We start from the raw sequence: 12,872 nt of genomic DNA on the forward strand, positions 1-12,872 counted from the left end.
AGAGAAACTCATTTATATTAAAGCTGCTTAAAAATGAGCAATTTAAAGCCTATAATTGTGTTTTTGAACAATGGCAAAAGAAAAAAAGATTTTATAGAAGATTTTTCTTTATTGTTCTGGCCATTATCTTCCTAACCAAGAAGTGTTTAAGCTCAGTTCCAATACAAAGAATGCTCCCTTCAAATCAAGATGTAATTAATCATTGAATGATAGTTTTATGAAAGGACCAAATCTATTTGATATAATACATCAGTTGTTCAGTTGTTTTGAAATTTTGAGAAAAGAAAAATGGTGTTTTTTCAAAAATTAAAAATGTTTTTCTTCAGATATATTTGTCGCTAGAGAAGATTGGAAATATTTGAGATTTCTGTGGTGGAAGTCTATACATCCCCAACCCGTTTCTGCACCCTAGTTAGTGACTTCTGAGGTCGAATGTACAAATAGACGATAAATTTCTTACATCAATTTCTTAAATTAAATGTTCCAGATATTTCTTATATTTTCAATATCTTATAGATTGTGAAACTGTCATCACCTCAAGACCTCTCATATATCTATCTGAAGATCTTAATCACCAAATTCTTCTCTCTCCATCAATGTTCATACAAGATATTTCTACATTAGGAATATCTGACTAGGATTGTCACTCATGTGAAAGGTATTAAACAAGTCTAGTCGTGAAACTTTGGAGGTTCTAACGTAGTCACATAAACTAGCGGGCGTGGTCTCTCCAAAATTTTATCGAAAACTCTCTAATGAACGTGTCATGTCAAAGAATGTGGCATTGGCATACAATAGTTGCGAAATATTTTTTGGTGTGAATTTAACATTTTTATTGAATCTATCGTGTCATCCTTTACGAATTTTTTTGGTGATTAATTTCTGGCATGTCTTAATAGCATCTGGACATTGAATTTGTACTTTACACACATTTTTCTCAATCGCGTTTTGACACAAAACTACACTTTTAACCACAAAATCCCAAATCTAATTTTATATATTTGAAATGTCTAGGCTATGCATAGTAAATCTGTGTACGGAATGTTATCTAATTAGCACTCTTCGTTTTGTTGTTATCGTATTAGCATATATAAGAACAGAAGGTCAGACGGACTTCCTGAACAGAATTTACACAAAATTTGATAGAAATCTTCAAATCTGTATAGACTGTATACCAAATTTCAATTGTCCTGATCAAAGCGTTTTTGAGACACAGTTTGTTTCAGCTGTTTTAAGACAGACAGATGGACATTTTCAAAAAATGTATTTTTTGAAATCAGGGAGATCTAAAACGTGGAGATTTCAGCAAAATCCCATGTTCGATTTTTTTTTTGTCGATTACAAAAACTCTCTCTGCACTACGTACAAGAGAAAGTAAAAAGATAGTTGTTATACAGTAAGGGTGAGAAATATTGTCTTAATTGAGAACGATTCCATTTTGGCCAACGAGTAAACTTCTTTAAGTTTATCCAGGTAAAAATAAAGCAATTCGATTAATTCGTCTGAAAACATCAAACGGTGAAATTACACGTTAACGGATTCATAACATAGCATGGGATCATAAGCGGATAGAGATCGTGTGATCAAGATAATATTACTAATAACAAATATGACATCACTGATAATCATGGTGAAACTTTGAGTACAAAAAGTGTTAAAATTACATTGGGATTTATGGACATCTGATTATATTGAACTACTTTATCCTGCTGCTGTAAAAAGTTTAATTTGAAGTGAATTAGCTGTTTCTATTTTGATTAGTGATATTTATCTTAGGAGTTGCTTGATTATATCTACTAATAATAAAGATGAATGAATTAGTGTGTTTACAGATCAGACTGTTGATTTACAGCTACCATTTCTGGTACGTACACGGGTTCAACAAAAATATGGAAACACCTAAAAAACATGTTTCATCGTTTAATATGGTACAGAAAAACCGTTAAAAATCAAAACAGTTTGCAGTAATTCTCGGAATAGATAAATATAGTTTCTGTATTGTTTCCAAAGGAATCTTGTACCATTCTTCTTGCAAAACAGTGGCAAGTTTAGGTAAACGATGATGGTGGAGGATACGTACTCTCCTCTCTAATGTAGACTATAATGGTTCAATAATATTAATTCCAGGTTCATCCTCGTGCTCAGAAAGCCCGTCCTGGACAATGTGAGCTGTGTGAGCAGGTGCATTGTCGTCTTAGAAAACATCATCACTTTTGGGAAACAAAGATTGTAGCATGGGATGGATTCAATCGGCCAAAACATTTACATAATCCTTGGCAGTATTGTTGTTTAGCAGAGTTACCATGGGCTCCGCAGAAAACCTCGATATGGCTGCCCAAACCATCACCGAACATCCACCATGTTTCACTCTAGGCTACAAGTAGTCTGTATTATAGGCTTGGGGAGACATTCGCCAGATATAAATTCAGGCAGAAGTGTGAAACAAGAATCAACTGAAAATATTAATATCTTCCACTGCTCTACAGTTCAGACTTTATGAATTAAACATCACTTTTTCATGTTACGAGTATTAGCATCACAGATGAATGGTTTTTTAATTGCAGCTCGGACAGAAATACCCTACTTATAGAGCTCCCTTCTGATTGTTTTGATATTAACAGGGTTTGTGAGCAGAGGATTGGTAACTTTGGCAGTTGTGGCATACTTCTTTTTCGTCACAATCCTCGTTTGCGGAACAACCACTATACGCTCTCCAATAATCTGTCCACGTACCGACAACGAATGACTTGCATTTTATTCATGTCGTTATATAAGTGGGGTAAGTAGGCAAAAATATCAACGCTACCTACATATTTCACTAGAATAAACGCTTCTTTATAAGCATGCATTTCACGAGCTGTTTCCATATTTTTGTCCCATCCCCGTATTACATTTGGTAAGGGAAAGTGTGCACTTTGAGGTCAGTGTTTTGAAATTTCATTTAGAATTTTAATAAATAAAAAGTTAAGCTGGTTTCGGCATTTCTTCCTCGGTAACATTAGAACATTTTAGCGTACTAAAATGAATTTTAAACCGTTGTAAAAGTTTCCTGGATTTTTGCAATCTAAAAAAATGTTTTGTCAAATTTTTAACATTAGATTATATTGTTGCAATGGAACCAAACCGTTTTCATTGTTTTCTCAAATATTGGAACTTTTGTTTTTCTTCCATTGTTGAAAGTTTAGGAAGAAGTCTAATATCTGTGTAGTTTGCGAGACAAATAAAAAAAAGGCTAAGTTAAAATATCGCGAAATTTTGAAAATAGATGAATTGGATATTTTCATTTTTAATAATGCTGTGTTGGGATTGCCTCCATTAAAATCCATTTATATTCTTCCAGTTATATGAGTTCTGTTCATGTGCAGAATTTATCTGAATTCAAATAAAACGAATTTTCTAGGCGAATCAGGTCGCCAAAGGCGATTTTATATATGTAGTCAAAGGAATGACTATATGTTAAATCATGTGTTAAAGTTATGATATGCACGAACAGGAATGCATTGTTTGTTGAATGATGTTTGTGGTAACAGTTTTTGTTATTTTGTATTTTTGTAGAATAAACCTACACAGTTGACAGAAAAACCCTGGCATATTGTCATTTTAATCTTGAGAGGAAAATGTTTAAACTAAATATTTTATGTGCTTAAAAAATGTAGTTAATTTATAGATATAACGTCACCATTAATGATAGGATATCATTGATGAGTTAGTTTCAGAAATTTACTTTGTAGAAATTTGCGTCATAGTAGAACTGATCAATATGGGGAAATTAATTTTTTACGTAATTAATGTAGTTCAAATACTTAGTCAAAAAGCGGGTATTTTATCGATATAATTTAAAGTCAAGATTTTTCTTCAGGGCTAGAGTTCAGTTTAGGTAGTTCCAAATGATATGTCAAAATTATATGTTTCTCTATTTTTTGGGAGGAAAAAACATTGTAAATTGCACAGACAGGTGGCTGGAAATTTTGAATCAGGAAAAAAAAATATGGATAACGTATTAATGATTTAGTCACTTCAGTAAGGATCAAGCATCACTGAGCTGAGTTTTTCATCTACTCAGAGGTGATGTTTGAACTCTTGATAAGAAACAAATGAAGAAGAATGAGGCTTTCACGTACCTTGACACACGTGATAATTAGTTTCTGACTTGACACAAGCTTATTACGAACGGAATATTATGATTATATCTTATGGATTAAGTGATTGATAACTATTTATATACGTACAATTAAATTCCGATTAAAACTGAAACTCATTTCTTCGAGTTCTCACCGGAGCTCCAACTAACTTATCGTTGTCAGCCACTCTCTCCTGTCCACTCTTCATCTCTCTTCATTTCATCTCCTTTCAGCAATGAGGTCGGAACAGCTACGTGAAGGTTAGAGGCATGACAGAAACGTTTTCTCACTTTTTCCTGAATTATTCAAAACCCACGCATCAAATTATAATACCAGTAAGTTGTAAAACTAGTAAAACTCGAAAGTTGTAGCGTATAAAATTATTTGTAAAATGGGTACTAACAATTTATATCTTTTTCCATAAGTATAAGTACAATCTCTAGCTAAATTCCACTTAATTTTTACAATTAAAAAAAAGTTGACACATATAGTCAAATAAGTTATTTAATTTAAAATTTTATGCAAAAATATTTCTTTTTATATTTATATATATCTGGGGCGGACTGAAACAGGAATATTTCTATAGTGTCCAAGTTTGGAAGGGGAGTCCCAATAAATAAGAAAGATTTTAGGTCAAAGTTAATAATTCTATGCAAAAATAGCTTCCATACAGATTCTAAACGGGACTAAATACGAGAAAAAAGGACGATAAAATCAACAATGAATTTGAGGAAATTTATGGGATGGCCTATTTGATTTCAAAAACGAAACACCAAGACTGATATCACTGAACTTCATATGATGAACTTCATGCAAAATTATCTGTACATGGAATTAATATAAATAAGTGTATTTTAACTAAGTTTGTTGTGTTGTTATTTAAAATATATCCGCATTGAATATTTGCTGCACAGTGAAAGAATACAAAAGAGAGTGTTTTAAGTTTACAGTTGTGTTGTTAAGAGAAATAAATTTTTCTGAAAAACTTGAAAAAATTTCAGAAGCTTTCTTAGCGAATGTGGATGCAAGAGAACCTCAAATGAAAAGAAACCAAGAAGTCCAAGAAGTGTGTTTGCTCCCAGAATCCTTTGTTAAGAATATAAATGACCATGTCTGAGCAATAATGTAAAAAAATATATAACCTGCTATGATGCACTGAACATTTGAATAAATATACTATCAGAATCAAAAGAATGTGCAATTAAAGCGTGTAAACTGTGGGGTAATACGTACGCTTAATGAAAGGGTGAGCATTGCTTACGACGCCTGCTTAAGAGTGATTGATACTGACGACCCAAATTTAAACAGCAATGAGTCAAAAATCTATCTAGGTCAGCAATTCACTGTACTTTATTGAATAATGGAGTTCGCAGAAAACGTCTGATTTCAGGCCAATGTTGATAAGAGGCCATCGCAAGAAATATCGTGAATTTTCATTACAATACAAACATTAAACCCTACTACAATGGAAAAAATTTGCTTTTTCAGATGAGTCTCGTTCTTTTCTGCATCGGATCGCTGGGATTTGGTGTATTCACCGAGAATTCGGGAAATACATTTTCAGACACCATTGTTGGACTCCAACAAGATGGAGAAGCTAGTGGTTTTAGGCTCATTAATTAATATGGAAAGTACCCTCAATAGCTGTGAATACTTATCCATCATTGTACATCTTTACATGGCAACTGTATATCCTGCGAATGATCGAGATAGCATTAGTTTATTTCGATAAGATAATGCTACCTGCCATGTCTACAAAATTGTCCCTGCATGGTTAGAAATGCACGAAAAGTTCCAATTACTACCTTGGCCTCCAAAGTCCCCAGGTTTTTATCCTTGTGAAAAGATGTGGAAAGATCTCGATCAACACATCAAACAGAATGATCCTCTACCTCCTTAAGAGCTACATGATGCTACCTCCTACCTACCTTAAAAGCTACATGATGCTCTGCTGTTCTCATAACCACAGATGCCCGCCATCATTTTTAAAGCATACATTGAATTACCCATTATCCAATAGCGTAGATGTTATTTTGGATACAAGGGGACGCTATTAAACAGGTGGTCATAATAATATGATCGACTATGCAATATTATATGCAAATGTGGATGGCGGACAATTTGGAGTCATAACAGATAAATAAAAACAAATACGTTTTCAAAAACTTAAGAAATAAAAATGATTGATCTACAATACATTATTCATAAGTTAAAACTATGTTTAAATGAGATAAATATATTTTCCAATTTATTAAAAGAGGAACTTCAGAATGTGCATTGCATAGGGCCCGTAGAATGCCTAAATCCAACACTACGTGGAAAGAGTTCTTTCTCTTCAAACAGTGAGTACTATGAGTATTCAGTTGTCATATACTATATGACATTACTGTACATTTTGAACTAGCTTGTCATCCTTATTATCCTTATTTCCTTTTTCGAGAAAGCTGGATGAGGAAAATAAAGAAATTTTTCGTATTCGAAGGTTGATTACGGAATCATGGCACAAACGGATGATTTCTTTTTTATCGATTACTATGATATCAAAATGATTCTTTAACAAAAGTTTCCCATCATTGTGTGAATCTGCACAAATAAATTATGACCAAAACTCTATTGTCGCATTTGATGTAGAGATGATGGTGTATTCATTTTAGAAACCACATTCAGAATCTCAAAAGCTCATCACTAATCTGCATTATTGTATATGAGGATATCAAGATAGTAACTGATGACAATAACAATCACAATATATAAAATTCTGCCGAACATGGAAATTTTTCTCCTCAAGCCAGTAGAATTTAAAATGGTGCAGAAGATGTATTCGTCAAGAAGTTTGGAAGGTATATAGATATATATAAAGTGAATAGTTAATTCCTTTGTGTTTTTTACTGGAGGAAATGGGACATCTGCAATTCTCCAAAAGAAAAAATCTGCAGCCTTAAAATGATTAAAACATTTGCACCATTCATACAAGCTTTTATTCAATGGGATGTTCCTAGGTCAGAAATAATTGAGAAAGACCCTATCATCCACTTCAGCCACAGCTAAAAAACATTTATTTTGGGTATATTACTAAATACAAACATAGGTTGAAAATAAATTTAATCCTGAGAAATAGGATTGGGAAATGAAAGATGATTTTTTAGTTCCTATTCGAACAAAGCAGCCACCTGATCCAGATTCCCTTTCGAACATGATTTTCTGTTCCTGTTTTAAAGGTTGCAGCGATACGTGCGGATGTCGAAAGTTGGGGTTCCATTGCTCCATTGCTTGTGCAATAGGTCGACGGCAATCCTGTTTAAATGTCCTACCAGCAGAAGAACATTCTGAAAGTGAAGCAATCATGGGCAATGAAGAAATTATGACAAATGAGATAGACCTGCCATAATTATGGCCATAACTATTTTTATTTGCAACAATGTTTGTTCTAATAAGATGATATAATAAACACAATGGTCTGGGAAATGCTTCTTAATATATTTTTTTCAACAACAACAAACAACCCCCTCATTACTTGGTAAATATGTAATAGTCATATCAGAAATAATGGCCATATCAAATGATTCTTAGTTCATGAAATTCAGAATTAAAATACTTATGATATGACAACTTATTTAGGGATTGAAAAAGCACAGTTTCCTTGCCATTTCTTACTTCCTAATAAAAATATCAAAAGGAAAGCGTGCAGCTAGAATCTGAAGAATAAATTAAAGCAGTTAAAAAGCCTTAAATTATATGCATTATAGTATTTAGTGAATGCAAAGTATCAAGTTTCATACACTGTCTTTGACTTCTTCAAATTAAGAATATATAGTAGCAAATTTGGTAAAACTGCCTGGTGTTGTGTAAATAGATCAAAGTAACATTTTGAAACTATATGGAAATTGTTTTGGTATGGACTTCATAATTTTGAACCGTAGTCAATTGAAGAATGTGGAAACTAACGGAAAAATCCCATTCCAAGCTACCACTCTACACTATTGTATTTAACTTGCCACTACACTACACTATTGTATTTATCTTGCTACCACTCTACACTTTTGTATTTATCTTGCTACCACTCTACACTATTGTATTTTGTATTTAATGCACTACAATACATATGCTTATAAAGTAATTGTTTTGTGTAGAAGCTTTATTAGACAACTTATTTGACTGTATATGTCATCTTAAAGGAAAAAAACGAATTTGGATTCCCTCCCCCTGAAAATTGAAAAAAATCAAACTGATTTTTACAAGAACTAATACTTATAATTCTGTAAGAAGGTATATATTTCTAGCATTCATTTTATATATAATTTTATACTCTACAGCATTTTACTTAAGTGTTTTTGGTATTCGAAACGTGGTTTTTAAATAATTTGGGAAAAAGTGAAAACCAACTCATTTCATTTCCTTTTTTTCCCATTTAGAGGCCACAGTTCACCTCCCAATAGTCAGTAACTTGACATTTTCATGCTAGATACTTTTTATGGTCATTAACGCTGTAAAACTTTATCCACACCTTTATCCTGATTTAGAATATCTTGTCACTAGTTAAATATCACATTGCTAAGATACAATTTTGTTATTCACCTTCAGCAATTAAAATTAGGGTTGGTTGGTTGGTTGACTTGAGGTTTTACGGCACAAGAAACAATATAAAGGTTATACTGCACCAAACAAGTTCATTTCTAATTCAAAGTTTAATAAAAACAGTTTCTGTAAAAGTGATACAAAAATAACCATTGGTAAAACGATGATAAATTACAAAAAGTCATAATGAAGCCATAATAGTAGGTTCAGATTAAGGAATAAAATCCCATAGATTTTAAAAATTTGGGAAGTGTACAACAGAATATCGAGGACGTTTGAGATATCATTTAAAATGACATAAGTATTGGTGAAGATATAGAAATACTTATAGACTATAGATATAGACACAGGTATAAACTATGAAGATATAGACTATAATAACATAGAAATTAGTGAAAAAAATCTGATAAAAAATTTTTCTCAAGAAAAATTCTAAAACTACTGATTGACTATATGCTCATTTGAAGTAATACCATTCAAAGGCAGTTCACATTCTATTAAAAAAACGAAATTAGAAATATTAAGTCTATATTTAAAGTTTTCGTCTTAATATTTTCTTCTATTTCTAAAATTCTGTGATGATATATTACAAATAAAATAAAGTTCTAGCTTTCTGATATATATTCCATCATGTAAGAGATTTTTAATAAATGACTCATGAATTAGAATCTGTCGGGTGAATCTGGAAACTTAAATCTCAGATTTCTGGCTACAGGGTCATCAATTTTCAAGCGAATAGCAGTAAATCAATTCGATTCAAAACAATATATGATTCATGATCTTAATCTGAACTTGCATTTTGGGAAACCACTGATTCGACGTCAATCAATATTGATATGTTCATTTTGATTCCTTCTGAAATATGCATTTGCCAAGGACTGAATTCGAAAGTGAAAAATATTATATTTATAACGATTGGTTGAATAAGAATTGAAAAGTGTAGAAATTGTTGTTTTGGTTTGTCTTTATCATTTTGTAGGTATCTGGTTCTGAAACTTTTTTATACACCCCGATAATTAAGAAAACACATATCCGAAGGCGACTTTAACGAATCAATCACAGAATTATATAGGAATAAAATATTTGTTATGAGATAAATAAATAGAATATGATTGAAATAATATTTCGCGTAAAGAATATGATTGTAATAATATTTCCGGCGTCCATTTTTAAATATGCTTATCTATAACAAGCGTAAATGTTTTGTCTGTTTTGAAAAAAAAAAAACGATAAATGTATCAAAAGTAGTCTAGAAAAGATAAGTAACCATACTAAAAATTTATATTAAATTTAAATAAAGAAAATTAATAAGCATAAGATAATTTAACAATTTGCGATTATTTATTTTAAAATTTTTTATAAATAATTTAATTTGAACCAGAAAAAAAAACTATGTTAAACCAGTTCCAAAATTTTCTTAGGAACATTGTGTAATGTCTATCATTCTTACTAAACTTTTGAAAATTAGTGTAATATCTTTGTCAAAATCTATCACACAAATTAAAATACATGCCCTTTTACTTGCATGGTTTATAAATTTTAAGCAGTGTATCTACCGAAATTGTTATGGCAATGATTATTTCATTCTGAGAGTTAGCATCTTTCAATTTAGCTCAAAAATATATACTGACATATACATTTCCAACCAAGATTACTCAAGTTAGAAATATAAACATTCATAACACTTACTTGGTGGGTCGAAACAACCAGTTCCGTCAAAGCCACAGGGTGGTTCATCCAAAGGAGCTTCCCACATAATATCCACGTCCAGTAAGGTGAAAATCTGAAATATTTTCTTTTTATACATTTTTGCATGCAAAAAGTTTCTAAAAATGCATTTGAAATAAGTTCATCAATTGGAATATTGATTGCGCTAAATTTCAATTAAATCTCTTAGGCACTACTTACTTTTCTCTCAACAAAATATTTTTTATAGTCTTACTGATTTTAATAACTTTAATATGTTATTTTAACACGTTGTGTAGCGCTCACAGGTTTTCCCGAATTATCTCGCACCATCTATTAAGGACTACTCACGAGAGATTTCGTTTTCTCGTTTTTGTTTTGTTCCCTTTAGTGCATTATAATTGAAATAATGTGCAAATTGCCCAAACACGTATGGGCTCTGACGGATGTCTTAGAGATTTCTGTGTGGTAAGTAATTTGTTACTAGCCTTATATCTATTACATTTATTGTGTGCATGAATCTTCTTAATGAAAATGTAATTAGCATCATAATGCCATTAATATTTTAATTCATTTCATTCAATAAATGAACTCAAAAATTAAGCAGGTTAATCTATACACTTCGAATAGCTATCTAGGAAATAAATACAAATTACAGACATTATACGTAAAGTTTAAATTTTAGTTAAAAATTACCTTATTTAGTTATTAAAAATCGAAAGTAATTAAAAAGCATCATTAATTGAAGACGAATGTGCCAAGAAATAAAATGTAAGAAGATAATTAGTTAATTTAATGGTAGGCATGCTATAACAAATTTGGAGATGCATGGACTTTTTATGCTAATTAATATATTATTTCAGAAGAATAATTTTTGTAATTTTATTGTCAGATATAATATTTAAATATCAAAATAGTAGGGAAATATCTGGTTCTGTCATGATTCGTAGTATTGGTTATGTAACATTTAAACCAAATAACGAAATTGAAATTTCGTCTTTACTTTGTTACATCTAACCTTAAACTAATTTCATAGGCTTTTCATTATAACAATTTTAATCTCGATATCCAATAACGGTACAGTTCTAGAGACGGGTACCATTTGGCGATTTTCCGCCAAATTTTTCTCGCCAAGCCTCGTGGACGCTGTAATCTTCAGAATTTTATATCTCAATATTATGACGATTTTCAAGAGACGCTGGCGACTTTAAAACGCTGGATCTTTAAAGTTTGGCGCCAAATTTGACGGTACCCGTCCCTAGGATTTAGCCCCAATAACAAAAGTTGAACAAATAGATAGATCTACAGCACTGAAAAGCTGCTGTGTTGCTCTACAATTTCGTCAAATTATTCAACTAATGGTAAACCTTTGAATTCAAATGATCGGTGATTTATTTGCATAATACTATATTGTTTATTTAAATACATTAGATTCATATTTCTGAAGCGATTGTGCAAATATAGGCCATCCATAATGTATTATAGTCATATATAAAGCATGACTATATAAAGCATTCACCTTTTTTTGCTATTTAATGAATAGTCTGAATTCATATAGCATAACTTTTAGCCTAAAGGAATTTTGTCAAATTTATACACATAAAGCTATTAATTAAAATGAAACAATAAACCAAATTCTTTCACTAAGGTTTAATAATGCCATGATTAATTTTCCACTAAATACATTTTAGCTTATTTATAACAATTACAAAGTCGAGAGAATATGCAAAACAAAGCTTTCTAGATCCCAGGGTTTAATTAACCCAATTACACGTTTGTACAAGAAAAAGAAGTTATTAGCGAAACTTTATTGTCCCTTAGATGGCAAAATGCTCTAGAATATTTTCGGTATTCGTCAAGAAAGGGGAGGAAAAAAAAAAGAAATGAAAAGTGCAGAAAACAAAGGAAATGTCTCTCCCATTTTCGCCGCATAAAAGCACACTGGAACAAAGAGAATGTATACATTCTATTAAGTTCATGAAATGGCCTTTTTCCTTTGCAAAGAATGGTATTCTTGTCGTCTTTCACAAAATTCTGATGTTCCATTTCGTACGAAGTACAGAGCGTGTAGGATTTTTATGTTTGGAAATATTGTCCTTGAAATATGCTTCTGAAAACAATAGTAACAGGCTTTACTACATTATTTTTCCATTTTTAGAGTTTCTTTTCATATTTTTGGGGAAATTCAGGAATATGTGTATAAATTCCTGACGAAATGGGCTCCAGAAACTTTTATTTGTGATAATTATTTTGATCGCATTATTGATTAATTAAAAGGATTCTCATATTTATTCCCTGTATAATGCAAATGTTATATATATATAAAAGTGCAAAAAATTATTAAATTATTTAACATTTTTGTAGTAATTTTAAAACGCTTATATCTTATTCTATGCCAAAAATTATTAGGTTATACATTTTGATATACTGATATTAGAATTTAATATTAGATTTAATAATATTAGAATCTTATCATAAATTATATTTAAA

General features: G+C 31.1%; 1 protein-coding gene across 2 annotated transcripts in view; it reads right to left on the reverse strand.

Moving 5' to 3' along the window:
• The window catches only part of LOC129984157 (receptor-type guanylate cyclase Gyc76C-like), a 554,740-nt gene that overhangs the window by 133,517 nt on the left and 408,351 nt on the right, over window positions 1–12,872 (reverse strand). For both annotated transcript variants that reach the window (XM_056093958.1, XM_056093959.1), the window contains one exon: window positions 10,386–10,479. In XM_056093958.1, the coding sequence (XP_055949933.1) occupies window positions 10,386–10,479 (94 nt within the window). The remainder of the gene's footprint in view (window positions 1–10,385; window positions 10,480–12,872) is intronic.

The sequence above is a fragment of the Argiope bruennichi genome, chromosome 9 (assembly GCF_947563725.1).
Source record: "Argiope bruennichi chromosome 9, qqArgBrue1.1, whole genome shotgun sequence".
Taxonomy (NCBI): domain Eukaryota; kingdom Metazoa; phylum Arthropoda; class Arachnida; order Araneae; family Araneidae; genus Argiope; species Argiope bruennichi.